The sequence below is a fragment of the Schizosaccharomyces osmophilus genome, chromosome 3, assembly GCF_027921745.1.
Source record: "Schizosaccharomyces osmophilus chromosome 3, complete sequence".
NCBI lineage: Eukaryota > Fungi > Ascomycota > Schizosaccharomycetes > Schizosaccharomycetales > Schizosaccharomycetaceae > Schizosaccharomyces > Schizosaccharomyces osmophilus.
The window spans coordinates 1,561,030-1,588,101 of NC_079240.1; the positions used below are offsets into that span (position 1 = coordinate 1,561,030).

The 27,072-nt window shown below is 38.9% G+C and overlaps 14 protein-coding genes and 1 non-coding gene across 15 annotated transcripts; 8 read left to right on the forward strand and 7 right to left on the reverse strand.

Annotated features, from left to right (window-relative positions):
• Window positions 1–378: 378 nt before the first annotated feature.
• fip1 (plasma membrane iron transmembrane transporter Fip1) lies at window positions 379–1,539 on the forward strand (the record flags this gene model as incomplete). Its single annotated transcript, XM_056183515.1, has 1 exon — window positions 379–1,539. One exon carries the CDS (start codon window positions 379–381, stop codon window positions 1,537–1,539), a length of 1,161 nt encoding a protein of 386 aa, XP_056039773.1.
• A 2,183-nt stretch (window positions 1,540–3,722) lies between these two features.
• Window positions 3,723–4,144, forward strand: SOMG_04737 (uncharacterized protein; the record flags this gene model as incomplete). Its single annotated transcript, XM_056183516.1, has 2 exons — window positions 3,723–3,906; window positions 4,038–4,144. The coding sequence occupies 2 exons, from the start codon at window positions 3,723–3,725 to the stop codon at window positions 4,142–4,144; spliced, it is 291 nt and encodes a 96-aa protein (XP_056039772.1).
• Window positions 4,145–4,660: 516 nt separating this feature from the next.
• SOMG_10113 lies at window positions 4,661–4,774 on the reverse strand. The gene has a single exon (XR_008803646.1). It is a non-coding gene; the product is annotated as a 5S ribosomal RNA (ribosomal RNA).
• A 425-nt stretch (window positions 4,775–5,199) lies between these two features.
• dal2 (allantoicase Dal2) lies at window positions 5,200–6,228 on the reverse strand (the record flags this gene model as incomplete). The annotated part of the gene is made up of 1 exon (XM_056183517.1): window positions 5,200–6,228. One exon carries the CDS (start codon window positions 6,226–6,228, stop codon window positions 5,200–5,202), a length of 1,029 nt encoding a protein of 342 aa, XP_056039777.1.
• A 704-nt stretch (window positions 6,229–6,932) lies between these two features.
• On the forward strand, window positions 6,933–7,646 carry SOMG_04739 (hydantoin racemase family; the record flags this gene model as incomplete). Its single annotated transcript, XM_056183518.1, has 1 exon — window positions 6,933–7,646. The coding sequence occupies one exon, from the start codon at window positions 6,933–6,935 to the stop codon at window positions 7,644–7,646; it is 714 nt and encodes a 237-aa protein (XP_056039776.1).
• A 625-nt stretch (window positions 7,647–8,271) lies between these two features.
• Window positions 8,272–10,780, reverse strand: SOMG_04740 (DNA-binding transcription factor, zf-fungal binuclear cluster type; the record flags this gene model as incomplete). Its single annotated transcript, XM_056183519.1, has 3 exons — window positions 8,272–10,402; window positions 10,568–10,650; window positions 10,697–10,780. The coding sequence occupies 3 exons, from the start codon at window positions 10,778–10,780 to the stop codon at window positions 8,272–8,274; spliced, it is 2,298 nt and encodes a 765-aa protein (XP_056039852.1).
• An 827-nt stretch (window positions 10,781–11,607) lies between these two features.
• yak3 (aldose reductase ARK13 family YakC, implicated in cellular detoxification from family member) lies at window positions 11,608–12,752 on the forward strand (the record flags this gene model as incomplete). Its single annotated transcript, XM_056183520.1, has 2 exons — window positions 11,608–11,620; window positions 11,704–12,752. 2 exons carry the CDS (start codon window positions 11,608–11,610, stop codon window positions 12,750–12,752), a joined length of 1,062 nt encoding a protein of 353 aa, XP_056039853.1.
• Window positions 12,753–13,082: 330 nt separating this feature from the next.
• rpl801 (60S ribosomal protein L8/L2) lies at window positions 13,083–13,844 on the reverse strand (the record flags this gene model as incomplete). The annotated part of the gene is made up of 1 exon (XM_056183521.1): window positions 13,083–13,844. The coding sequence occupies one exon, from the start codon at window positions 13,842–13,844 to the stop codon at window positions 13,083–13,085; it is 762 nt and encodes a 253-aa protein (XP_056039850.1).
• Window positions 13,845–14,589: 745 nt separating this feature from the next.
• On the reverse strand, window positions 14,590–15,102 carry pcr1 (DNA-binding transcription factor Pcr1; the record flags this gene model as incomplete). Its single annotated transcript, XM_056183522.1, has 1 exon — window positions 14,590–15,102. One exon carries the CDS (start codon window positions 15,100–15,102, stop codon window positions 14,590–14,592), a length of 513 nt encoding a protein of 170 aa, XP_056039732.1.
• Window positions 15,103–16,068: 966 nt separating this feature from the next.
• On the reverse strand, window positions 16,069–17,079 carry SOMG_04744 (flavonol reductase/cinnamoyl-CoA reductase family protein; the record flags this gene model as incomplete). Its single annotated transcript, XM_056183523.1, has 1 exon — window positions 16,069–17,079. One exon carries the CDS (start codon window positions 17,077–17,079, stop codon window positions 16,069–16,071), a length of 1,011 nt encoding a protein of 336 aa, XP_056039867.1.
• Window positions 17,080–18,751: 1,672 nt separating this feature from the next.
• Window positions 18,752–19,402, forward strand: aca1 (L-azetidine-2-carboxylic acid acetyltransferase Aca1; the record flags this gene model as incomplete). The annotated part of the gene is made up of 1 exon (XM_056183524.1): window positions 18,752–19,402. The coding sequence occupies one exon, from the start codon at window positions 18,752–18,754 to the stop codon at window positions 19,400–19,402; it is 651 nt and encodes a 216-aa protein (XP_056039730.1).
• A 106-nt stretch (window positions 19,403–19,508) lies between these two features.
• Window positions 19,509–21,147, reverse strand: cyp8 (cyclophilin family peptidyl-prolyl cis-trans isomerase Cyp8; the record flags this gene model as incomplete). Its single annotated transcript, XM_056183525.1, has 3 exons — window positions 19,509–19,941; window positions 19,986–20,894; window positions 20,936–21,147. The coding sequence occupies 3 exons, from the start codon at window positions 21,145–21,147 to the stop codon at window positions 19,509–19,511; spliced, it is 1,554 nt and encodes a 517-aa protein (XP_056039848.1).
• Window positions 21,148–21,356: 209 nt separating this feature from the next.
• On the forward strand, window positions 21,357–22,775 carry tif224 (translation initiation factor eIF2B delta subunit; the record flags this gene model as incomplete). The annotated part of the gene is made up of 1 exon (XM_056183526.1): window positions 21,357–22,775. One exon carries the CDS (start codon window positions 21,357–21,359, stop codon window positions 22,773–22,775), a length of 1,419 nt encoding a protein of 472 aa, XP_056039849.1.
• Window positions 22,776–23,359: 584 nt separating this feature from the next.
• Window positions 23,360–24,382, forward strand: iba57 (mitochondrial [4Fe-4S] cluster assembly protein Iba57; the record flags this gene model as incomplete). Its single annotated transcript, XM_056183527.1, has 2 exons — window positions 23,360–23,557; window positions 23,606–24,382. The coding sequence occupies 2 exons, from the start codon at window positions 23,360–23,362 to the stop codon at window positions 24,380–24,382; spliced, it is 975 nt and encodes a 324-aa protein (XP_056039100.1).
• An 837-nt stretch (window positions 24,383–25,219) lies between these two features.
• On the forward strand, window positions 25,220–27,013 carry lcb2 (serine palmitoyltransferase Lcb2; the record flags this gene model as incomplete). Its single annotated transcript, XM_056183528.1, has 1 exon — window positions 25,220–27,013. The coding sequence occupies one exon, from the start codon at window positions 25,220–25,222 to the stop codon at window positions 27,011–27,013; it is 1,794 nt and encodes a 597-aa protein (XP_056039108.1).
• Between the last annotated feature and the right edge of the window lie 59 nt (window positions 27,014–27,072).

Below are 27,072 nucleotides of genomic sequence, written 5' to 3' on the forward strand. Positions count from 1 at the left end.
GATTGCGAATAATGTCTATATCTTCACTTCTCCTCTTTTGATAATCTGATAGTGCAATATGAACATCCGAATAGCCAATCGGAAAATTTGCAGCGACGTAAATAAATTATCAGATCATCCCATGTGAAACCAGCATTCCCAGCTTAAAGTGTTTATAATGGAGTGGAGGCCCACCATGAAAAGGTGCTGCATATCAGATTTTGAGTAGAGAAATTAGGATTCGTTAACTTGGTAAAGTGATAGAAACCGAGGTGGACTGTCGCAGTATTTTTGTCTTGTTGAATCAGTGTAAACAAACGGTAAAAGAACGAATTTTTATGAAATAATTGGAAAAGAACGAAAAGACCTAAAGGAAGTGAAAAGAAACGTAAACGAAATATGGGAAATAATGTATTTTCAGTGCCGATTTACTTTATTGTGCTTCGGGAGACGCTAGAGGCGTCTATCATTGTGTCTGTACTCATGTCGTTCATTTCGCAAACGCTGACCAACGCTGAGGGAAAAGTGTCAGACCCAAAGCTAAAGCGTAGATTCACGATTCAAGTTTGGGTTGGGTCATTTATCGCCTTATTTATTTGTCTAGCTATCGGTGGTGGGTTTATTGGTGCCTTTTACGCACTAGGAAAAGACCTTTGGGGAAGTTCGGAGGAAATCTGGGAAGGTGTATTTTCACTCGTTGCTGTCATTTTGATTACAGTGATGGGATTTGCAATGCTTCGTGTTTCCCATCTTCAAGACAAATGGAGAAAAAAGCTCATGCGCAGTATCGCGAATCGAAAGGCCCGTGGTATTGGTAGTTGGAGCAAAAAGTATGCTATGTTTTTGCTTCCTTTCTTTACAGTCCTACGTGAAGGTCTTGAGGTCGTCGTTTTCGTCGGCGGTGTCGGATTGGAAACACCGGCCACTGCGTTTCCCCTGCCTGTTGTCTGTGGTCTCATCACCGGTTGCTTGATTGGTTATTTCATTTTTAAGGGTGGTAACGTTTTGAACCTGCAGTGGTTCTTGATTGCTTCTACTTGTATTCTGTATTTGATTTCGGCTGGTCTCATGGCTAAGGCTGTCTTTTACTTTGAGGTCGATAAATATAGTCGTGCTACCGGAGGCGACTCGGCTGAATTGGGCGATGGGCCTGGTTCCTATCCTTTCCAGCAAGCAATTTGGCACGTCAACTATGGTAATCCCGAAACGAACTCCAATGGTGGATACATGATTTTCAATGCCATCTTGGGTTGGATAAACACCGGTACGTATGGTACCATTCTTAGCTATATCATTTACTGGCTAGCTGTTACTACTTGCATGATGGTTATGTGGTGGAGAGAACGTCGTTCCGCTCAACGCGCTCACAAATGCGCTCGTGATGCTGGTTCAAAGGGCGACAAGGAACAGGATCTCGAGGCAGCGAAATCTTCTAATTCTACACCTAGTATATCATCGAAAAGCCCTTCCTTTGAAATTCAAGAAAAGGAAGCTACCAAAGAAGCAGAAGAGGAAATCAAGCAACCCGATGTTATTACGCAAGTCCGTCAAACTGCTTAATATCTGCAGTATTCCCCCTCATCTCTTATACCATTCTCTCTTTTCTTCTCTTCCCCCCAAACATTTTCTCTAGTTTTCTGCTCTTTTTTGAGTTATTGTATACCATTATTATCTATGCCTACATAACTAATTATTTAATCGTTTCACCACATAAATGTTTATTTTCAATGAATTCAAATCTTGTTTTCGTAAAATTTTATTCAACAGCAAGTAGAGTTTTCAAAGCAAATATTTTCCTTGTGCTCTTTTTTTTTATTTTTTTTTTATTTTTTTTTCTTTGTCTTTTTCAAGCTGATCAAGATATATGTCTAAACAAAGCAATCAAAGGCTTTCAAGAAAACATCGGTGGATTTGTTCATAAAAACATGGAAAAACACATAAAAGAAATATACTTGCTTTGAAAACTCTACTTGCCTTTTTTGTTACAATGTCGTTTCATGCAACATAGCTTACCAACTAGACTTTGAAATTGGAAATGGAAAAACTTTTCTGTTTTTCATATGCTTTTCGAATGACCTCTTACACCATAAACAAACCAACTTTTGCATGGAATGACGATACTTCGGCACTGTACGGCTTCTGCGAAATTTTCACTTTTATTATTGTCACAGGAAAAAGGCTCACATAGCAAGCTGGCAAAGTATCGGTTTTTGGATTCACTGATTCCATACGAGCATGTTTTCTTCCTTGGACGACGATTTTCCCATTGTTGATTATCAGATGGTATGCGTCACAAAAGGAAAAGTCAAAATATAAAAGATGTAAGGAAATCACTAGTTTTTTGCCTTTGTCTTTTTTAAATAGATGAGAAATCAACCTTTTAAATACCAAGAAACCGAATTGCATCTAAGGTCTGCTCAAATGATTTATTGAGCAACTTCCCTACCTAGCATGAACGGTAAACAAAGAGAGATGACAGAGTAAAGAGGAAAAAGAAAAGAGAAAAGAAGTTTTAAATATTATTGTTATAATATCATTTTATTTACAAGACCTCTTTTCTCCATCCATTTATGCATACTTGTTAATTTGCTAAATAAGAAGAAGAAAATGGAATCCGTTCTCAACAATAATACTGACTATGTGGCTAACAGAATACAAAAACGATAAAGTAGAGAAAGAGAAAGAATATTGATAGCATCAGAATCTTTTTGTTGACTTGATTCACTGTATAAATCAACCTGTTACAAAATCTTGATTTCATTAGAATGATCGGACTAAGAAAAAAAAAAAAACCAACCTCCTAATAAGCTACTTGTACCCAGCTGCAACTGCAAAACGAAATTATACATGTTTGCTTTCAACAAAAAAGACCATTCAGAGCTACAGACCTCATTTACATAAAGATATTTTAAATTTATAAAGGTATAAAGGTAAAAAGAACAGAAAAAAGCGAAAGTGGATTCAGGCAATCCTCCAGCGCAAAAATTTCATCTCGAAAGGACATACCCTTCGTGTTTACAGGGCGTAAACAAATCAACCAATTCATATTCAGTTAAACGGTAAAGGTGAAGAAGATGTCTGTATGATTGACTTAAGCGATTTATTTATTTTTTTTATTTATTTTTTTTTAAGAGGAAGAAACGCAAAACAATAAAATGCTGCTTTTTTACCTATTCAACAAAGTGACATGCTATCTGTTTGACGAGCTTGTGTGCAAGGTACTGAAATGACATAAAGAAGTTGATGGCAGCTTCACCTTGGCAAACATCTAGTCATTGCCATTGCAGGTTTATTTCCACTTTTTGAAGATGAAATAAAGTGAACTCTTTTCTTTTTTTGTAGTTTTAATTGATTGAATCGCCGTCTGTTATCATATACTACCAACTTGTGCTTTTCTTGGTCCGTTTGTGATTGACCGCTATGGACGAAAAAGAGTGTGAAAAGCAACTTGAAGCTCCCAAACTGGCCGAATCTTCTTACTTGGCTTCTCTAATGAGTTTCGAAAGCGATCTACCCTCGTACCACAAGATTTGGTGTTCATAAAATCTGGATGATTCGGAAAAATGTCGTTTTTTTTAACATTCACCGGATTCTGAAAACAAGAGCGACGAGCTGCCTAAAAATGCTTCTGCAGCAATGGATTTCGCTGCCGCTCTATCCAATTGGCTCAAAATTGCATTCTTGTTTTTCGTTAGACCACCAGCATTCCTGAGAATTCCATTTGCTGCAAAATCATACAGTAAATGAAGGACTTTGACTTTTTCTGTTATCTCTTCTCCATAGGAATTGATTCTTTAGTTTCGTATTACTTCCTCTCTCCTTTTCTAACCAATGGTTTGCTGAAAGAATTTCGAAAAGAGTTTCAATCTTGTATAGCGGCGTTTCTTGTCGTCCTGGCTTTTGGCTTTCTTCTTAATTTAGTTTCAGGTATGCCAGTAGACGGATGATGTTTGATGAAAGCTTTACTAACTGATAACGAATAGTTTTATTGAATTTGCTTTTTTTAACGTTGAATGGTGTTTCCAAATCGTTCAAACATGTTCATTAACTGTTAAAAGTTGTTCTTCAGGTGTTCGGATACGTTCGCATACTACTAGCCTATATTCTAGATTATGACATTACATTAGAAGTGTCCGACTCAATGAATGAAAATCAATTGCCATAAAATGCTGATGCAATACCTCTCGAACCGCCAGGAGAGCCAAAGAGTTCTATATTAGAAGCGAGGAACCATATTTCGAATTTGTGAAACAGTAGGTAAGGCGACAAGAAAATCAGTCTAGGAATACTGGAAGCGCTAAAGGTTTGCACAACACTTAAGAAGCCTTTTGTCCTTTTTGTACCCTTTGTACATTTACCCTTGCTTTATTCTACCATATTTTCTGTTCTCAGGACAATGTTTGGTTCTTCCCTTTCCCTTCTACATTTGCATCTGCATAACGTCCATTTATCCTCACACTAGTTAGTCTCGTTTATTTATTAATTGTTTTGCAATACGAATGTTTACTCGTTTTCTTTCTATTTTAGATCTTCAATAAGATATTGATTGGTGTTTCAAGAAATGCTGCTGTGAATGCATTGCTTCCCTTCGTATACGCTCAATTCAAGGACAAGAAAATAACAAAAGTACAACTATGAAATGAAACATTCTTAAGGATAAATCAAAAAGAAAAAGAGAGGGAGCCTACAGCACGCCGGATTCCCATGTTGTCTCCAACCATAGTACTAACGAGACCTTCAGATCAAAACTGCAGTGATCGGACGGGAACTGGTGTTTTCGCCTAGGTGTGGCCGTAGAGAAGTGCTTGTTAGAGTATATAGATTAATCAAGTAGATTACATTAAAATCAAAACATTTTATTCAAAGGCATAACACGTTTCGCTTCAGAATTATTTTGCTCATGTTCATTGATTCGTCAAGGAAAATTCATTACTAATTAGGGTCGCATAGAAACACATCATATCGTTCCCATACTATGAATAAAACATGTTAGCATTCAAAATGATTCTATAGTACAGCGAACGTCTCAAGGACCCTAGGATGTCTTGGGAACGAATACAAGAAAGGTTGAAGAAACGAATACTAGCTATTGTACTTCACTTTTGAGCAACATCTTCTATACGGAGTGTAACTTCACGCTCCAATCGTCGTTGATCATTAAAACCAAATCATACATTTCATCTTTGCGAGATTCTTATATTCATCATAAAAAAACTCTTTTTAAAGGGGGGCACGTCGGCCACAAATGCGTAGACGCTTGACACCACCATCAGGAACAATGATCATACGAACATGCGTCTTGGGAGTGGCGATGTTCTCAAGATCCAAGAAGGTATGTTCCATATGAGGGCCAAGTTTATGAGCAGGTAAAATAATCTCCCAAGTACAATCAGGGCCAGGGACATGATCGGGAGAGTCCGTTGCTTCCAAGATAACTTCCTTGGGATAATTTCCCTTGAAATGATTGGTATCGACAAGGATATCATCGATATAGCCTTTGGTGCCTAACTTCACGATGACCCAATCAACATGACCAGGCTCTCGGCTTCTAGCGGTTTCCCAACCATCACCCATGTTGATGCCCCGACCAGGCAGAATAAGATTATCTTTTCGTCCAAAGTGTTGGTTACTACATTGAACCACTAGACCGCCAAGATACATATGGGCAAGATCTAGACGAATGTCCAGGTCGGCTGGGAACACAGGAATTACGTTCCCGTACACACGAAAACGAGCAATTCCTCCATCTGGGTACATTTGTAAACGCACATGCGTATAGCAATCACTTGTGGGGGTCTCTAATTGGAAAAGGTGTCGCTGAGAAGGGCCGCATGAAACCTTGGGAAGAATTGGAGTCCAAAATGCATTGGCATCGGGAATTTTGTTAGGGGAAAATGTAGCTTCAACACTTACGGCAGGTGCGTGGTTACCGTTGAAAAAAGCGGTGTCGATTTCGATACCAGTGATGCAGCCACTGGAAGCCCCTACCTTGGCAATCACCCAGTCGGAGGGTTCTGGGTTGTGTCTTCTCGTTTCCCAGCCATCATACCAAGCACCTGTCTCCACGTAGACACCTTCTCTTCGAATGGGAGGAGACTGTGAAATTAAATTTTCTGCCGAGGCGAAAAAGTCATCACTACACGCAATAACTTGACCACCTAGACTTCGAGAGATTAAATCGATACAATGTTGAGAGAAAAATGCATCACCCACCTTGGGTGCAATCTGTACAACAGCTGCTGTAGACATTTGGTATACGTTTTCTTTTAAAAACCTTTCTAGACAGTATTCGTACAACTTTGCTCGTAAGCTATAGGCCGAAAATGAAAATAAACGGAGAAGAAAATTAAAAGTTAAAAGGATAAAGACTTTTTAAATAGCTTTAATAATGTAATTACCCCGCTGAACGCAGTATCTTCACACTTTGTGTTTCTTTGAGGATGTTCTTAAATGCTTTTACTATGATAAGACTTGATTTCGATTGACCCGAACGGTAGACTTCTTCTTTCAAAAAGTCCTTCTTTCTAAAAAAAACTTGATATTCTGGTAAAAAGATCGTTTCCAATTAACTAGTCTTGGGAGCATTCTCTATATATGCGTCTTCGGTAGGAGTAACCGACATTTCGGGAGACCCAAGAATAGAGATATTCATTTTAAATATCTTTAGCTATCAAAAACTCTTTCCGAAAAAGTTTACATATCGTCCTAATCACCTCCGTCTTGATGTTGGATATCAAAAGAACAGAGATTGCCAAAACAGTTTCCAACGAGAAGGAAGCGTTAATCTCAATTTCAAGTTGATTTCGAAAGGGTTTGGCATTGACGTTGAAGTGGTTTTTGGATACTTTTCAATTCAAAAAAATTTAATTCTTTTACTGCATCTCAAAAGACAAGTGGACTAATCTAGGTTTTCTACACACGTTCAGTTTTCTATCCCTTCTTTTTAAATAAAAATGGTGCGCATTCTTGTCATAAATCCAAATTCTACAGTGGAAATGACCAACAATGTAAAAAAGGTCTTGGATTCCTGTACGCCACTGGATGTTGAATTACAATACCTTAGTGGCCCTCCGAACGGACCTGCTTCAATTGAATCTGTATTTGATGGAATCCTTACCGCATCGTTTGTCATGCGACATTTCAAGCAGAATCCTCCTCAGTGCGATGCCTTTTTAGTCGCTTGCTATTCGGATCATCCACTTGTTTCTGCATTGCGTGAAGCTTATAAAAAACCTTGTCTTGGCATTATGCAAGCTTCGATATTCGCAGCTTTGTCTCTAGGTCGTAAAGTAGCAATTGTTACAACAACAAAACGTTACGAACCATTACTCAGCGCTGGTGTTCGTGCTATGGGTATATCTGACAGCGTCTTCGCTGGAGTAGTGTCCACGGGCTTGACCCCTTTGGAACTTGAATCAAAGCCACGCACTGAGGTAGATGCTCTTGTGCAGAAAAGTTCTCGCAGAGCCGTCCAGGAATTGGGAGCAGATGTAATATGCCTTGGGTGTGCTGGAATGGCTCACATGGTAGAGGTTGTTCAACAGGCAGTAGGTCCCGATGTTCCCGTTGTTGAAGGAGCAAAGGCTGGAGTGGGAATGTTGACTAGTCTTGTTCAAATGTCTTTGTTTACTTCCAAGGTCGGTGCATATCAAGCCATTCCATTCTAATTTACAATTCCCAGCAGACGGAACACTGTTTCATGTATTCATTTAAACAACATTCTATGGAATCTTACAAACACGCTATAGCATACTGTATTAACCAAAATAGATATTATTTTAATCTTCAATATAACTCAAAAGAAATCAATCACCAACATAACCAAATGCAAAAAGTTGATTAAGGAATAAAATACAAAAACTCAAGAAACCAATTTCAAAAAACGATTTCCATTCAGCGGTCTTCCGAATGGGTGAGGAATTTCAAATCGTGAATCCTAAAGTACACATTATCTCCTGAACATGCATAGATAAGTTTTTTCCACACGCACATAGAATCGCATAAATAACAAAAGCATCGGGCTGGACATAATTGGTATTATCCAGTGATAAGTTTTTAATTTTAAAAACGTGTAAAAAAAAGAAAAGAAAATTACAAAGAACTAAGTAAAAAATATATGTTGAAAACAAAAAAAAAGGGAAATTAAAAAGGGTAAAGCTTAACGTGAAGACGTCGACAAAAATACAACCGGCATTATTAAGCTGGTTTACAGACATCCAGAATTCAAGAAATAGTCATCAATTAAGTTGGTGACGAGGGCGTGTACTCCACGTTTGTTTTGGTATCGGCTTCCTATAAAAACTGCTCCAGATTCATGCTAAGGTTGGGACTGAAAGGCTTCTCGTTTTCTGACGTTGTCCCGTTACTGGCATCCCATAATCCGGTTTCTGGATGATTGTAAAGCTCAAAATCGTTCTTTGGTACATGCCAAGATAAAGAATCAAACAGAAGAGGGTTTTCTTGTTCGTAATATGGCAAGTGTTCAGACTGTGCCACGGTACTTTGATCCATTGAAATTCCAAGTCCATTCAATTGCCGTAACTGTTCTGCATTTTCTGTAGCATCATCCGGAGATCGACTGTTTGATCTGGACGATGGAACATTGAACTGAAGAAAAGGAATTTCCTCCACAAGGAATTCATCATCAATTCCCTGGCTGGTTAATTGGAAACGTTCAAAAACTTTATCTTTCAGGCTAATTAAAAACGCAAAATCTTTGTTGGAAAAAGAAAACCCATCTCTAAGGTGTTCGAATATTTTGCACATATATCGTAAATCATTATAGGCCGTCATTGCATAGCTTGTTTTTGGAAAACTTAAAGCATAAGCTCCTTGAATGATGCCAGCGTTCAGAGAGTGAAAGCGGAATACCCACCAACGAAGAGGTTCAACGGGAACTAAGCACATCAAAGAATAAAGAACGTGGATGAGATCATGAGAAACAGAAGTACAAAGAGACAAAGACGTAGCGTATTGATTTCTTTCCTCGGTACGCGTAACGGCTCTTACAAACCAAGGACGATGCAAGTACAGTACGGATTGAAGAATGATGAACTTGATAGAATACTGTTCCATAATTATGACTGGCGAGGCATTCTTTGTATCGTCGGTAACACAGAAATAATCTGGCAGCTCACTTTCCACTTCCAACAATTCTTTAGTTAAAGTCTGTACTTCCGAGTAACTAGGAGGAGTAAATTTAAAAGCACGGTTGAGGGCATTCGCCAAATATTTAGAAATTTTAGCTTTAACAATAGTAAAGCTAGCTTCAGTTCGTAAAGGAGACGGTTCTGGAATGAATAGGCTATCTGGCGCGATGCTAGCGTCTGCAATATTGGAAGGAGGTAAAACGTTAGTTTGATCATTACTAATGGCATAGGGTCTTCCTAAGCTCATTGAGAGCATTCGGTCCAAAAACAAAAGCTCTGCCCAAATCATTCGACGCATATGCAACTGGAACGCGGAAAGCTCAAAAACCTCGCCATCACGATGCATGCCCATGGCAACAGCAATACGGGTGGCAGTTCCAACACAATTCCAAGCAAAATTGGTACGTTCAAGACAATCACAAAAGTAGGAATACTGACACATGAGGATGAGAAAAACGACAGCATCGACGGAAGGCACGAAGGAGGAGTATGAGATATCAAAGCACAGTTGGGCACGAAGGTAAAACTCATGCGCAAGGGATTTTCTGTTCCTTACTAATGCAGGAGACGCGAATAGGGTACCGAGACAAAAAACCATGTAGGTAAGGGCAAGGAAGTGAGGCTGAGGCGGAGACCGAGAAGAATCATGAGCGTATAAATTAAGACGAGCCTTTTCAAAGGAAGGGCGATGAATGACATGACAGCTCCACCCTACGTTGTCAAAATAAAGATTTAATAGGCAGACGGCAAATTGAGGGACGGGAAGCATATCACATAGATTGGTAGGATTCAATACGTTAGGAACGCGGTGACTCCAATGGAGGAGAGAAGAAGAAGAAGAAGATGGATACAACAGTGACCTTTGAAGAGCAAAGTAATCCTCTTCTTCACTATTTGGATCTGCTTGAGGGATACAAGATCGACTAGAAGAAGCACCGTAATAATTAAGATGACCGTGAGAGCCTATCTTGAGACGACCAAGCATTTGAGAGACGTCTGCAAGCGTCGAATCTCCCGACGGTGAAGATGTCTGAGTAGTATCATCCATTTTTGACTCCGCGGACTGGTTCCGCGCTGATGGTGATTGAGTCTTTGCCGAAAACGATAATGATAGCGGAGGTTGCTCTGTCGGGTCTATGTATTTTTCAATCAAAGAATGAATAACTTTTTGATCATGTTCAGCTATAAACAAGGAATCATGGTTACTATCGTAAGACTCGACAGCACCTTGTAGCTTAGACATTCGAGACAACAATAGCTTAATCAATTTATCACTATTTCCCAAAAAGGGATATGTTAGCAACTCATGATTACAATGTACAATAGGAAAAAAGACGGAAGGAAGAAAGAACGGAAACCAAAATCGCATTCAGTCAAGCCGGGTTCAGTTCAGAAACTTGCCTCCGTCCATCAACCTAAAAGTAAGAATAATGATATACCTCACAGAAATAACAATTCCATCTGGACATAAATCGGAAATTCCTCGTTTTTTACAATTGGAGCAAGGCCAAACACGATCACACTAACGCGTTAGTCGTCTGTTTTCCACTCATTTCAGAGCAACTTACCTTTAGTTTGAGACGATGACATTCTCTACATGAAGTAATTTTTCGATTTCTTCTCGTACCTGGCCTCTTTCCAGGAGTAGTCATTTAGGTGTTTTGGTCAAGTTGGTTCCATGTTGTATCGGGCAAGAGAACTTTGGAAATATCTCTAGGCCTATCTATTGCTCACTGACAGAAGGGAAGCGTAAACAAACAAGGAAAAACATTAACGCTGACAAAAATAAAAAGAAAGATTATAAAAAAGAAAAACAAGAAAAACACCACAAAGCAACAATTTTTTTCTGGATTGAATTTTCCTTCGCTTGGTACCTTTCAACCAGCGATGAAAAGCGGAAATTAAGAAACGCAATGTTTTGTTACATCTTTGCTAACATATATAGAGAAAGAACACAATAAAAACCTTGAGACTTTACCTTTTTGGGGTTCAGATTTTATGATATTCTTTGTTTACATTTGCTGATCAGATAATTATGAAAGGAACTTGTTACTCGAAGATAAGATTAGATATGACAGCAAAAATGGTAACGCAAACCATTCCATATTTGAGTATATCGAAAGAAAATAAACTTTTTCTATTTGCTTTTTTTATGTTTCTTTTTTTTCTATTTTCTTTCTTTTCTACGTCGTTGCTGATTATGGATAATGCGGCGCACCACCAAGATGAAAGAAATGTCTTTTGGAACAACGAGGTGAAAGGAAGCAAACATCTTAATTTACGAGTCCCGGTATCGTGGACGAGATAACAGCACCGATATTCAGGGCTCCTTTTCTTGTTTATTAAATCGACGGACTTCAGCCAACTTTGAGTTTGTCATTTGCCAAACACTACGTTCGTTTGTTCATACAAGGTAAGAAAAGCAAGGAAGTATAGAGAAAGAAAAGCCTGTTAAAAGAAATGTACAAAGAAAGAAATAATGTTTAGTGAAAGTTTGTACTTTAGTTTTCAGGTTTGATATTTTCTCTTTATGCTTCTATAGATAATGTATTTGTCAAGGTACTAACTCGTATAGTTTGTTTGTTGGTTTTAACTTTTCAAAATATGGTTGTTTCAGCTCGTAAGATTGGAGACACCGTTGTCTCTCCTATTGGTTTTGGATGCATGGGTTTGCATGCAATGTATGGCCCTTCCTCTGAGGAAGCCAACCAAGCGGTCTTAACCCGTGCCGCGGACATGGGCTGTACCTTTTGGGACAGCTCAGACATGTATGGCTTTGGTGCAAACGAAGATTGCCTTGGTCGTTGGTTCAAACAAACCGGTCGCAGAAAAGAAATCTTCCTTGCTACAAAATTTGGCTACGAAAAGAAGCCCGATGGCAGTGGCGCTTTGAATAATACTCCCGAACACATCCACAGGGCACTTGACAACTCCTTGAAACGCTTAGGCGTCGAATCTATCGACTTGTACTATGTCCATCGCTTCAGTGGTGAAACTCCCGTCGAAATCATTATGGAGACCCTCAAGGGTCTTGTTGAAGCAGGCAAAATACGCTACATCGGTCTTTCTGAATGTAGTGCCGAAACCGTTCGTCGTGCCTGTAAGGTTTACCCCGTTAGTGCCGTTCAAATAGAATATTCTCCCTTCTCTTTAGAAATTGAGCGTCCTGAAATTGGTGTAAAGCAAGCTTGTCGTGAAAACAACATTACAATCGTTTGCTATGCTCCTCTTGGTCGTGGTTTCTTGACCGGCGCCTATAAGTCGCCTGATGACTTCCCTGAAGGCGACTTCCGTAGAATTGCTCCTCGCTACCAAAAAGAGAATTTTTACAAAAATCTAGAACTTGTCGAGAAGTTGGAATCCATCGCTGCTAAAAACAATGCCACTTCAGGCCAACTCAGCTTGGCTTGGATTTTGGCTCAAGGCGATGATTTCCTCCCTATTCCCGGCACGAAGCGTATCAAGTACTTGGAAGAAAACTATTCTGCCAAGGACATTCAACTTTCTCCTGATACAGTTCGCGAAATCCGTGAAGCTTCTGACAGTGCCGAGATCGTCGGCCAAAGATATCCCCCTGGTGCTGGTGCAAAGATATTTATGGATACACCACCTTTGTCTAAGTAAAGCATTTGCACCACTAACCTTTTAAGATTTGACGAATATTCATAATGGATTGATTCTCTAATGTTTTAGATAACTTTTATATGTACCAACTTCCATCCATGTTTTCACATTTGGTGGCTAACTTCACTTTTTGTTAAAAAGCTTCTTTAATAAGATAATTTTGTATATATTCTTCCCTTCAAAAATTGACTCACCTCCACCTCTATGATTTTACAATGAAACCCTTACTTAGCTACTGTTACATTTATTCATCATTTCACCGTTCACAAATACGAACCACCTAAATCAAGTACTTTCTCAACAGCCGGAACAAAATTTTTCATTGAAAACCTAATTTTCCACAGCGGCAGCACCACGCAAGAGACCACTTCTGCGGGCAGCAATAAGACCAGCCTTTTGACCGGGAACGGATCCACGGGGAACAGTGGTAGAGTGACCAACGTGTTGATGGTTACCACCACCATGAGGGTGATCGACGGGATTCATAGCAACACCACGAGTCTTGGGCCAGCAGTTGCGCTTGACCTTGTACTTGTGATAAGCACGACCAGCCTTAAGCAAGGGCTTGTCGACACGACCACCACCGGCAATGATGCCGACGACACCACGAGCGGCAGAAGGGACAACCTTCTTGGAACCAGAGGGCAATTTTACACGGGTCTTACCAGTGTCAATGTCGTGGCCAACAATGATAACGTAGTTACCGGAAGAACGTCCCAAAGCACCACGGTCACCAGACTTTTCTTCGACATTGGAGGCAATGGTACCTTCAGGCATCTCACCAACGGGCAAGACATTACCAACGGTCAAAGCAGCGTTCTTACCACAGTAGATGAATTGACCAGTGTACATACCTTCGGTAGCAACGAAGGTCTCGACATCAGTACGGTAGTGGTAAGGGTTACGGAAAGCAACTCTAGCCAAAGGAGCACCACGACCAGGGTCATGAATGATCTTTTGGACGACACCACGAATGTATCCGTGACGCTCAGCAAAGTCCAAAGTACGGAGCTGAGCGGCTCCCTTACGAAGACGAGTGTGAGCTTGGAAGATACCTCCGCTCTTTCTTTGTGCTCTAATAACACGACCCATTTCTGGTGTTTTGGTTGTTGGTGAATTTAGCCCTCCCTAAACACTTCCAAGTGATTTTCTTGAAGTTGGTTGTGACTGCTATTTTGGGGTAAATTTCTGGTTTATTGTAGTTTACTGTGCTATCTTAATCTACTTTGTGAAATTGTTTTTTCTGTGTAATCTATTTATAGCGTATGTTTCTCAACTCGTTATGTCCGATTGCTGGTTTTCTGTTTGTACCAAACTTTGGTACAAAACCGATGGTAAAGCAGGCTATTTATTACTCCTCTGTTGTAAGCTATAATGTTTATTTCTACGGTAGATTGATCGTAACTTTTAGAAAAATTTCATTTCACTAACATTAGATAATCCACCTTTTGTCTTCAATACATTGTTAGAGTATTAAATTCATTCGTTTCCATGAATTATTGTTTTCAGAAAAGGAACTAGTCAACTAATAACAATAAACAAAAACCATCATTATAAGGAAGGAACTTTTATGCCAATATACAAAAAATAAGAACCGATAATCAAATATGAGCCATCAACCTATGTATCCTGTGTTTTCTCTCGGGGAAGTATTTTTTAGAGATTACACTCTTCGTATCAAATGAACAGGGAATTTATATATAGAGGACCCTCAACGCCTGGAATATTTAGCAGGATTCTCAGCTTATCAAACCTTCAAAAAAAGCGTTGAACAAGGTTAGCGGTATCATTCCACGAATTCATGTTACATGATTGAAACCCATGGATTTATTTTACATTAAACTGAGCCACCTAATGATCCAGGTAAGCCGGAGGGGGGAAACATGGATGATTGATTCGGGTTTGCGGGTTGCGAAGGAGGTTGCATTTGACCGTTGGGAGTTTGGGAAGGCATACCATGAAGCGACGAATGCGCATGGTTAGGACTTGTAGTGACAACCGGGTCTAAAAGGTTGTCGGATGGGGGAGGTTGCATAGGGCGATAAGCCATATGCTGGGCTTGCAAAGCATTATGTGCGGTTTGAAAATCAGTAAGCACTGATCGTATTTTCACACTACAAGCACATCCTTGATGTGCAAGTAACTGACTCTTCAGCCGGAACGCTTCTTGTTGCAACTGAGAAAGCATCATTTGCAGTCGTTTTGATTGTTCATAAGCAGCATTCGCTGTCTGCTCCAATTCTTTGATCCACTCCTTCTTCTTCTGTCGGAATTTCGAAGCTGCAATGCGGTTTCTTTCTAGTATTCTCCGACGCTTTTCTTCGTCAACTTCTTTCTTTTTTGCTGTCATGCTTGCGAAAAAAAAAATGAGACAATGAAAAGAGTATCCAAGAAGTAAATAAAAAATTTCTGGAATTAAGTAGGTAAAGTCAAATCACAAAGCCGTTAAATAATAAGTTATGAATGCTCTTATGCCATAAGCTTATTTAACCTGCAAATTAAATTTTAAGCAAATAACAAGGACGTAAGAGCTTTTCGACTTTTCACATATATTACAAATAAGAGAAAGAAGAAAAATGTCAAGCCACGAATACGATGTAAACGTAGATTTTATAGTTCGCAACCAAAATTCTTTTGCAGAAGTTTTTAGAAGAATTTTTTTTACCAAGAGCAAACTTTTTGCTTGTAAACTCACAAACACGCGTTCAAACCAACTTACTCACGTTGTTTTTACAGTCGACTTGTAAAATCCAGGCTTGAAAAGTACTAGGGAAGACGATGATGTGTAATGACACTAAGAACACTGCTCGTCAACTCTAATCTTCACAAAAAGCTTAAAAATCAATTCTGTTTTCTATTTACACGTAAAAGACTCATAAATATGTGGAATTTGTTGTAAAAGTCCAAATTTAGTTGAATTTCGAGTCGCAGGCAAAGGTTGAAATTACTTGCCGCCGAATAGATCTGTTTCACATGCTGTGTTGATTACGTCATCCTAAAGAATTAGACTGAACGGTCTTCCACGGGATAACGACACGCACCATTCCAGTAATAAACATTAAAATTATATTGATGGAAACCAGTTTTTTTGTGGTAATTCTTGTTTTGATGCCCTTGCTTTCCGTAACAGTTTGCAAGATCTCATCTTCTATCGTCATGGTGGTTTTTTAAATCCAAGAAAAATTCTCGTTAGCATAGTATAGTTACTCATAAAAGCCATTCGAAAAGTGTTTTATGCCTCCAAACTTGAAACAAAAAGAAAGGAATAAAAGGTTTTATAAAAGTTCGTAAGAATGGATAAAACAAGTCCAAAACATTATAAAAATTGCTTGGCGCGCTCCCAAAGATTTAAAGCAGTATCAAGATAGGTTTGCTCTTCACTGTGGTATTTTAAACCGAGAGACTTTGAAAGCGAATTGTCTAATTTGTATAAATTTTCGTTAAAGGGGACATCACTGGGCTCAGAAATGGTATCTTTCTTTTCCGAGAAATGTTCACGAAGCATTTTGCATAAGTGATTACTGAAAAAAGGACCCTGAGCTACTAGCAAACGGCCATTGCTTAATAACTCGTTCTTGAGTGCGAACACATGGGCATTGGCAAGATCACGAACATCGACTTTCCAGTGTTGCAAGGAAGGTTGTGTCTTGGAGCCATTGATGAGATTCCAAAAGATTTTGTTCGGAGTGCTTAAAGAATGCATACTGTTTATTGGATGGATAGAAGGACCAAGCACAAAAGGAGGGTTTATGGTGCAAATGTCATATTGAGGATGCTTTTCTTTCACAAAATCATGAGCAGCCTTTTCGGCAAACTTTTTGGAAGCACCGTAAGCAAAAATACCATTCTTGGTAGTTAACGCCTCCTCATAACTGATAGGGTTCCAATCCTTTTCAGTATAGTTGTACCCTGTATTGGGGTCTATCGAAAAGTTTCTTAAAGCAACAAATGAAGAAGTAATCACCACACGCTTCACCTTGGGTTCAGAGGCGGCAGCCTCCAGGACACGAAGAGTACCGTTGATAGCAGGGTCCAACAGTTCAGTCTTGTTGTCATGGACATCAACAAGGACGGGAGAAGCAACATGACAAACATAATCGCACTCCTTGACAGCATCCTTTAGGGCAGAAAGGTCAACGATGTCCTTGACGATCGCGAACTCAATTTTGTCTTTGAGCCCTGGGTTTAAATGGACAAGTTCATTGGCTTTCTCCATAGAACGGACAGTACCACGCACGCGATATCCTTCATTCAGCAAACAAACAGCAACATGAGCTCCAATAAACCCACTAACACCGGTGACTAAAGCAAGTTGTTGGTTTGACATTTTTCAAGTTTTCGTAAAAGAGGCAACAGGTTTGAAACCCGAAAAAAAAATGAAGTAGATTTATTCTAATCGTAAATGCAAGATGAATGCTATGTCCTTCGTAGTTGGATTGGAATTTCAAGCCAGAAACTTTAACGATTCCTTCGTTCTATGCTTGTCTAAATTTTTCCAGTTGCTTTTCTATAACTGCTTCGACACAAGTTAGGACATACACATTTATATATAGGTTTTGCTGCGTCATTTTTCCATATGAAAGAACTGGTTTCTTTACGTTCACAAACTCTCAATATTATTAATGTTTTGTATTATAATAATATTATTACAACATAAAAGCGTTCTTTAAGCCAGCGTTAACAATTAGTGAATGATTAGTGAATAGAAATGAAATGGAATGAAATTTCCTAGGATAAATTTGTTTTATCCCAATTTCTAAAATAACTTCTCAATGTTGAAAACTTTGCTGTCTAGACGATGTATTTGTACGACAGTTTGTGAAAGCAAGCTTTGTAGCAAAGCGCTATTCTTCTTCAGTCGCAGCATTACAACATAAAAGTCCTTTTTAATCGAATTTTAGATTATGCTCGAGCGTCTGATGTTGCTAAGATAGTATACCATAGAATCATAACTTCATAGTGTACACTTTTCCAAACTTGGAAACATTCAATTGCAGTCTAAAGAGGTTACTTAGAATTGTATCTTCTTAAATACTCTTTTCATTAGTGAATAAAAGAAAAAAGTCTTGGGAGCTTTCCAGCGATGACATGGAAATATTGCGTTTTGTCAATCACAGCATCTGGAGCTACCATTCATTGCCATATAATTTCTAATTAATCCAGCATCATTTCTATACTCACTTAGAAGATCTCCCTTGGATGAATCGTTTACCAGGCTAGGCTGTCTAACCGGCTTTTCAAATGGCAATAATGTTCTTAAAGAGGATCTGTAACCTGGCGAGCCATCTAATATGATATAACAGAACTTATTGAAGACATATTTCATGATTAGAAAGGAGGAGAATGTTTTCTATTCAGTATCCTATGTATCCTTGTAAAAATCATCATTGTAAATGGCTTTAAATAGAGCACAATGCATATCATGATTTGCTGGACAACTTTCCTTATATGACTTATTAAACTCAAGAAACAAAATCGAAAATCAATGGCCGTAGGTCTGATAGTTACACCTAAAACATTTCTTGGTATCGTTTCTGATAAATCATGCAGGGGACCTTTGCTTCCCATTATATTGACAGACTTGTAACTTTGCCAAGCGTAGCAACAAAACTGATCAAAATTTAGTTCTTATCTGAATTAAATGCTTGTTTACCGATGTGACACAGGTTGAACTGTCCGTTCCAAAAGTTCTAAAGAAATACATACATCATGAATCAAATTGAGCGGACCGGAATCTGTCCAAGAACCAGTCTCTTTTAAATTTATTTTTCTTTTCTTTCTTAATATTTACAGAATCCAATGGCATCTACACCGTTCAAACATCTTATCAATACCTCGCACATTCTCCAGGTTTCTTTGTAATTCGTTATTGTCCTTATCACTCACTGGTAATTAACATTTCTTTTATTTCCTTCTATAACCTTTTAGACTTAAATTTATTTTAATTTTTTTGCAAGACTTTCCTTTATTGTAGTGCTTCTTTGACTAAATAATTTCTCATGGATTTTCAGCTCAAAGACCCAAATACTATTCCTTCTTGGAAATGCGCAAAGAAGAAAGCTTGTTGTATAGCTGTTAACAATTCTACAGTCATGCATGATAAACCTGGTTTGCTTTCTTGCTTGAGGGAAGTCTATAATTCCGAAATTGAAAAGGGTGACACGTATCCTTTTGAAGAACCCTTGAGCATGGAAGAAGCTGAGAATTATTTTTTTGCATATTGTACAGTCCTTTGCTTAGAATGGGATGGCCACAGTTCACTTCCTAATCTCCAAACTCCAATTGATTGGAAAGAAAAGATCCTTGGGTTTTTCATCGTAAAACCAAATTATCCTCCTCGCTGTGGCCATGTTTGTAATGGGTCCTTTTTGGTGAGTCCTAAAACCCGTGGTCGAGGTATCGGAAGAATACTTGCCTATGCCTTTTTGTACTATTCTCCTCGCATAGGCTACAAGTCCAGTGTTTTTAACCTAGTCTTCGCAACAAACGCAGCCAGTTATAGGTTATGGGATAGCCTTGGTTTCACCCGCACAGGCGTGATCCGCAATGCTGCTCGTCTACGAGGACATTCCAAACTTGTGGACGCATATATATATCAATACGAATTTCCTCCCCTTGATCAAGAAGTTGAAGATGGGGATGCATCTTAAATCTACTTCTTATATTAAGATTTCAAAGAATAAACAAGATCATTTATTTTGTTTCATAAACAAAAAAATAGAACATCTAGCTTTCCCCCATTTTCTATGTATTTTCCTACCATGCATCAAAATTTCCAAAACCCGTTCGTGTCTTCTTCTTTTTCGGTTGAGATAATGCATCCATAGATACTCCAATTGAAGGGCGCTTTGTATCACTATTTAAATACTTACCAACGGCTGGGGTCGCGGGTGTACCAGAGGATGGACGTGCCAGGTCTCTTCCAGTCCATGAGACATGATCAGCCTCGGATTCGTTTGACTCCAAGGACTCTTTTTCCTTTTTTAGTTTCTCTTGCTCTTCCTTTTCCCATTCTTCAAAGGGATCTACAAATACAACAATATCTTCTAGTCGAATAGGGACCTTTGGGTGATCGTAATCATTTGTTGGAACCTTTTCTAATGCATCAAGTACTGCCATCCCTCCAACAATATGTCCGAAGATAGTATGTTTACTATCCAAGTGTTTGGCAGCATTGAATAAAAGAAAGCTAAACTGTTAGCATAGAAAGAACAAAGCAAAACTTATACATACAATTGACTGCCATTGGTGTTTTTTCCTCGATTAGCCATCGAAAGAATTCCACGCTGATCATGATGCAGAGGATTACCAAATTCATCCCGAAATGGTTTTCCCCAGCAGCTTTCGCCTCCTTTTCCGGTTCCCGTTGGATCGCCAGCTTGTATCATAAATCGAGGAATGCTTCTATGGAACATGGTATTACGGTAATAGCCTTTCTTAGATAGTTGGATAAAATTGTAAACGGCATGCGGAGCATAATCGGTATGGAGTTCCAGGTTAATTTCCCCGAAATTTGTTATCATTCGAGCGTAGCCTTTGTGTTTTATCCGAACATGGTTAAGCATGTAGTCTTCCTGAGGAATTATTGCTTTTTCATTTTTTGTAACCGGGGAAAATGAGGTGGATGTAAGGGATGCTGAAGCAAGACCTGTTGTATGTGCAGCACGATATACAGGAAGCCCAGAATGTGCTGTTTCTGTACTACTTGGGTGCGCCAATTGCTTGGAAGACGGCAAAACGCTTTCTTTTCTTGACTTTTCGATCGCAAGGCGTGCCTTTTGGATTTTTTCCTCTCTAGACATCTCCTTTTGTGTTTGTAAAGCCGAAAAATCTCGCTTCTCAACATTATGGGGATCTTGGATTGTGATTATGTCCGAACGAGTAAATGGTTTTTCGCTAACTAGGTCATTCCAGTTTTTGGTTTTTATATTCAACCCTTCCAAAGTATCCCAGGAAAAACAATTCCCCGTTGTCTTGATGGCTATAATATGAGAAAATTCGGTGAATCCCTTCAAAGTTACTGGATCACAGTATTCTCCCACCGCATTCTTTGAAAAGTTCAATTTAATAAGATCGGACAATGCTGCTTTCTCGCCAGTTACTGGATTGGTTTTGTGTTTCCGAAGCCATGGAACAATAAATCTACAACAATTAGTAAACGAATATTGATTGAAAGTACTTACTTGAAATCAAATATGATAGCATGGTTGGTGGAATCTACCAAACAACAAGGGTGTGTGAATGGCTGCAACGAAAGAGAACAATAGTTGAAAGGAAGCTGACGAAACGTCCCTTTCGGCTGCTTCCCTGTAATACCACTCATCCCGCCATGCCATCCATGGACACCAGAATGTTCGGTTTGAGTCACATACAATTTGTCGGTATTTTTTCCCATTCTTCTTCTATCAGAAATTCGTTTAGATTAAACAATTAATTTAGTAAAAATAAATAAAACAAATATCAACGGATTCTAAAATCCAAAACGAATTATGCACGTTAGGCTAAAAGTAAGGGTAAGGAAGAAACCAAAGATCTGACACAGCTAGGTGTTGTTGTACTTGGCTTCAGCGTATACTTGGAAAACAAGTAGAAAAACACATTCTAATGGCCATTCCAACAGAACAAGCACGTGAAGTACCAAATGAACCTGTTGCCATTAAAGAAACAAATACTGGCGCAGCTGGAGCAGAGTCGAATACTCAAACAGTAAACACTGGAGCTGAACCAAAACGGTCAGGAAAAGACTTGAAAGCTTTGAAAAAGGCCGAAAAGCAGGCCTCTAGGAAAGCGAGGGCTGATCAACAAGGTGGTGGTAAAGAGAAAGGAAACAGCTCGGACGATAAAAAGCAAGATCAGAATTCCAAAGGAGGAAGTCAGCCTAAAAAGTCTTCAAAACAAAATGGCAAAGGATCCCCTCCAGTCCTTAAAAAAGAAGATCCAGCTGTCTTGGAACAAAGGTTTTTTGAAGAGAAACAGGTTTCAATTTTCTCACACTTGGATTGGCGGCGCCGTAGGACAACAGAGAACTTGCCCAAAGATATACATCCTGCGGTTATTCGTTTAGGATTGAAATTATCAAATTATAAGGTCTTTGGTTCGAATCAAAGATGTATAGAACTGCTTAAGACATTTAAAAAGGTCATCCGAGATTACCAAACTCCATTTAAAACGACTTTGAGCCGACACTTGACCACTCATGTCAATTCGCAAATAGCTTATTTGGTTTCTACTCGTCCCCTCAGTATCAGCATGGGTAGTGCCATTCGATTCCTCAAGCTTGAAATTTCCGTGTTGGACATTGATTTGACGGAAGAAGAAGGCAAAGAAGTGTTATTAGAAAAAATTGATAACTTTATTCGTGACCGTATCGTTATCGCTGGCAAAGCCATCGTTCAGGCTGCTGCCGAAAAAATTCAGGATGGCGATATTATTTTGACTTATCTGCACTCATCTACGGTGAACGATGTATTAGTATATGCAAAAAATATTGGAAAACAATTCCGTGTCATCGTGGTAGATTCCCGTCCGGAATTTGAAGGAAGGGCTTGCTTGAAGCTATTAACTAGTCATGGAATTCTTTGTACCTATGTAATGATCTCGGCTTTAGCTTACACCATGCAGGAAGTAACCAAAATCTTTTTGGGTGGTCATGCCATGCTATCAAATGGTGCTCTTTATTCTCGTGCCGGTACTTCTTTAATTGCCCTGCTTGGTAAAGAAGCAAACGTTCCTGTCATCGCTTGTTGCGAATCGTATAAATTTACTGAACGCATTCAGTTAGATTCTTTAGTATACAATGAGCTTGCTCCAGGTGATCAACTCATCAATACTTCAGTCGATGAAAACCAAGAAAAGCCAAGCGAACTTTCCGATTGGCATTCCGTCAAAAATTTGAAGCTTCTTAATCTTAAATACGATGTGACTCCCCCTCGTTTAATAACTGTTTGTGTCTGTGAAATGGGTCTCCTCCCTTCAACGTCTGTACCAGCAATCATTAACGAGTTTAAACAAGTGTATGCTTAATAGGAAAATCATCTATGAGGTTGAAAGGTATGAATTATCTTTCAAATTGATCATGACAATTGCAACAAGAAGACGAATTGCATACGAAATGGTTGCACCCTATTTTTTGGCATTTAATAAAGAATTCATCGTACGTGAAGTCTTTTATTAATTATGTTGGTAATTTATAGGAAAAGTTTTGGATCTTGCGTTGGTGACTACGAAAAAGAAACATTATATGGGTCTTTAAGTTATACATTTCTTATGAACTCGATTTAGAAGTAATACTCTTATGAGCGCAAGCTATGCAAAATGGCTTCGTTGATGAAAAAGTACACAGTTGATTTTTGTTTGGCTTAGGTTTCTATATGTAAATTAGATATGATTTTGAGGTAATGGAATAGTTTGGTTTCCATTGGGTAAATAGGTATATGTGTATCCTATGCAGTCTTAAGAACGTATGTGTTTTATTTGATTCACATCCGTAGTAACCTTCATTCATTCTCCATGTTCACAGGATGTGTAAGCGGAAACAGTCCTTAAGGACCTATAATATTCCATTCAATTACGGACGATGAACACATACCCAATTCATTAGATTAAGAATGCTTTTGAGATCTTTTAAGAATTTTAGAAAGTTTCATCTTGAACTTCAGCAAAAACGGTTTTTGAGCGTCTGTTTAAAACCTATCAAACAGTTAGTACGATTTGAAGGGCCGGACACTCAGAAGTTCCTTCAAGGGCTCACGACACAAAAGGTTTCTTTAGAAAAACCATATTATACAGGATTTTTAAATACAAGCGTATGTCAATGTGCGCACTGCTTAGGACTATAAACTAATCAAATATAGGGACGTATTTTATTTGATGCATTTTGCTATCCTGAAAGCTTTACAACTACAGATGCCACCAAGCCTAATCATAGACTATATGTTGAAGTAGAAAAATTTAGAACTGAGGAGTTTCTAAAACATGTGATAAAGTATAGACTTCGTTATAAGTGTGATGTTACAGCAGTTGATCCCGAGGAGCTGAGCGTACAAGTGGGATGGGAGCAAGACGCAGAAAAAGTCATTAGTGATAAAAATAACCTTGCATCTATGTGGGACCCCAGATTTCAAAAACCTATGCTCAGTCGAAGCGTTGTTTCTTCGCATGCGTGTACATCCAATGCGGATTTGAACGAGTATGCGGCGTTCCGATTCCGACATGGAGTTGCTGAAGGTTCCTTGGAAATAATTCCTGGATCTGCATTTCCCATGGAAAGCAATTTGGATTGGATGAATGGTGTCGAATTTTATAAAGGATGTTATTTAGGCCAAGAGCTTACCGTACGAACTTATCATACGGGTGTTACACGCAAACGAATTTTTCCCTTTATCATAGAAGAAGGAAGTGATGCTGCTGGCATTCAAGCATCTTCAAAGTTAGGCCTTAGAGCTTCTTCTGGCCGTTTGAGCAAACGATCGCCAGGAAAGGTTTTGGCTGTACAAGGAAGATATGGACTTGTAATGTTAAGGCTGGAATATTTACATCAACCACTTGAGTGTAATGGTGTTCCTATACAAATTATGGATGAAGTATGGAAAGAGCAATTACAGTCTTCAGAGACAAAAACCAAAGATTAAGTTCTGAACATTTTGTAATTAATATCTTTTTATTCTTTATATTTGTTTTTACGCCTTAAATGTCCACGAATCTATTAAACGAGTCCCGACACGAATTGTTTGCTAATCTCGAAAATCATTTGGAAAACCGACGAACGAACACATGGAAGTGTTCTTTCTCACTACGAGACTTGTCTTATAAATTGTATATCTTTTGTGAATCAACCCTTTTTAAGCATGTTCCTTTTGGTACATACGCAAGCTGGTGGCCAACAAATAGATGAGAAACCAAACTATAGTAAATTGAAAATATCTTTTTTTTTCGGATTCCAAACTAATATAGAAACACTTTAATGATCGTACCCAGTTACTACTACTATCACTCGAAATCACTTTTTTCGTTTGCTTTCATGCTTTCCAAACCTGCACTGGGTCTCGCAACAGTTCGCAAACTTAATAACTCGCTACTACCAACATCCGAGTTAACTTATCCTTTACTATTCCCTCAACACCATAGTAGAAAGCAGCATTTCGCTCTCATTATTGTCATTTGAGAGTAAAAAGGCCTTTCATTTTAAAAAGGCCGTTTACTGTTGCACCAAAGTAAGTTGATGACTGGAAGATATTCCCATAGCAATCGGTTTCTAAAAAAAGGGGATTCGTTTTCGTGAGCATTTATTTAGAGCATTCATTTATACTCTTTCTCTTCTTGTTGTAACGATATATCTATTTTAATTCACATATATTGACGAATAACGGCTTTTCTTACCTACCCGCATAGATTGAAGCCTCCTTTGTTTCACTTTCGTAGAAGCTTTCTCCTTACATTTTTTTAAATACACACACCGATATTCGAAAATGGTTCAAGTTGAAGCCTCCTTATCTGGATCTGTTGGGCAAGAAGTTCCCATACCCAAGAACGCAACAGCTGAGACAGAGCCAAAGAAAATTAAGCAACCTGATATGGACGAGGAGTATGCTGCTGCAGAAAAACTAAATAAGGAACTTGTTAACACAGAATTTGCTCCCATTACGGAGCCCAGTCACCGTCGTGTGTCAAAAAATACCGCCGGTGGAATGTTGTTCCAATTTGAGGATGAACCTTCTTATTACTACGTAGTCACAACCTACATCTCTTATTTAGTTCTTATTATAATTGGTCACGTTCGAGACTTTTTTGGTAAGCGATTTCATAAAGATGATTACAAGTATTTGAAGGATAGCGATGGTTATGCGCCCCTGTATAATCATTTTGATAATTTTTATGTTCGACGACTCAAGTTCCGTATCAATGACTGCTTCAGTCGACCTACTATGGGTGTTCCCGGTCGTATGATTAAACTGATGAATCGTTATTCCACTGATCATAATACTACCTTCAAACTTACGGGAGATACGTCAATGACTTTAAACGTGTCCTCTTATAATTATCTCGGATTTGCCCAGAGCCATGGACCTTGTGCTGAGGCCGTTGAAAAGGCTATTCGTAAGCATGGACTCTCTACTTGTAGTGCCAGTACAACTTGTGGCAATTATGGAATTCACTTGGAAGTCGAAGATTTGGCTGCCAAGTTTGTAGGTAAACCTGCATCCCTTATCTTTTCTCAAGGATTTGGAACTAATTCTACCGTCTTTTCTGCTCTTATGGGACCTGGTTCCCTTATCATTTCAGATGAATTGAACCATAGTTCAATTCGTTTCGGTTCTCGTCAGTCTGGTGCAAATATCCGCGTTTTTAAGCATAATAATATGGTCGATTTAGAACGCGTTTTGCGTGAGGTTATTTCCCAAGGTCAGCCACGTACCCACCGTCCCTATACAAAGATTTTAGTTGTCATTGAAGGTTTGTATTCTATGGAAGGTAATTTCGCTGATTTGCCACGCATCATGGAGTTGAAGAAACGTTACAAATTTTATTTGTTTATTGATGAAGCTCACTCTATTGGTGCAATTGGTCCTCATGGTGGTGGCATTTGCGATTACTTTGGTATTCCAACTACTGACGTGGATATTCTGATGGGTACCTTTACCAAGTCTTTTGGAGCTGCTGGTGGCTATGTCGCATCTTCTGTGGAAATTGTGAATAAGCTTCGCGTGACCAACCCAGGATACGTTTATGCGGAATCCATGAGTCCGGCCGTTTTAGCTCAAATTAAGAGCAGTTTCTTGGAGATCATGGATCACTCTCCTAGCTCAATTGGTTTGGAAAGAATTGAACGTTTGGCTTTTAACAGTCGTTACATTCGCTTGGGTTTGAAACGTTTGGGATTTGTCATTTACGGAAACGACGACAGTCCAGTTGTTCCTTTGCTTTTGTACAATCCCGGTAAAATCAATGCATTTTCGCACGAAATGTTGAAGCGGGGAGTCTCCATCGTGGTAGTTGGTTATCCAGCATGCCCATTATTAACTTCAAGAGTAAGGTTTTGCTTTTCAGCCGCTCATAACAAGGCCGACTTGGATTATATTTTGAGAGCATGCGACGAAATCGGAGAAAAGCTTCAGTTGAAACTGTCATCTGGAGCTGCGGGTGAAGATGTTGGAAAAACCAATGTCGATAAGATCAAGAAAAAACAAGGTTGGTATAGTCCTCCTCGTTGGTCGATCGAAGAAGTTATTTCCCATGGTGTTGAGGATACCTTGAAGCAATGATGAGTAGAAATTGTTTGTTTTACTATGAACAGAAAATATTTATATACATGAGGAAGACG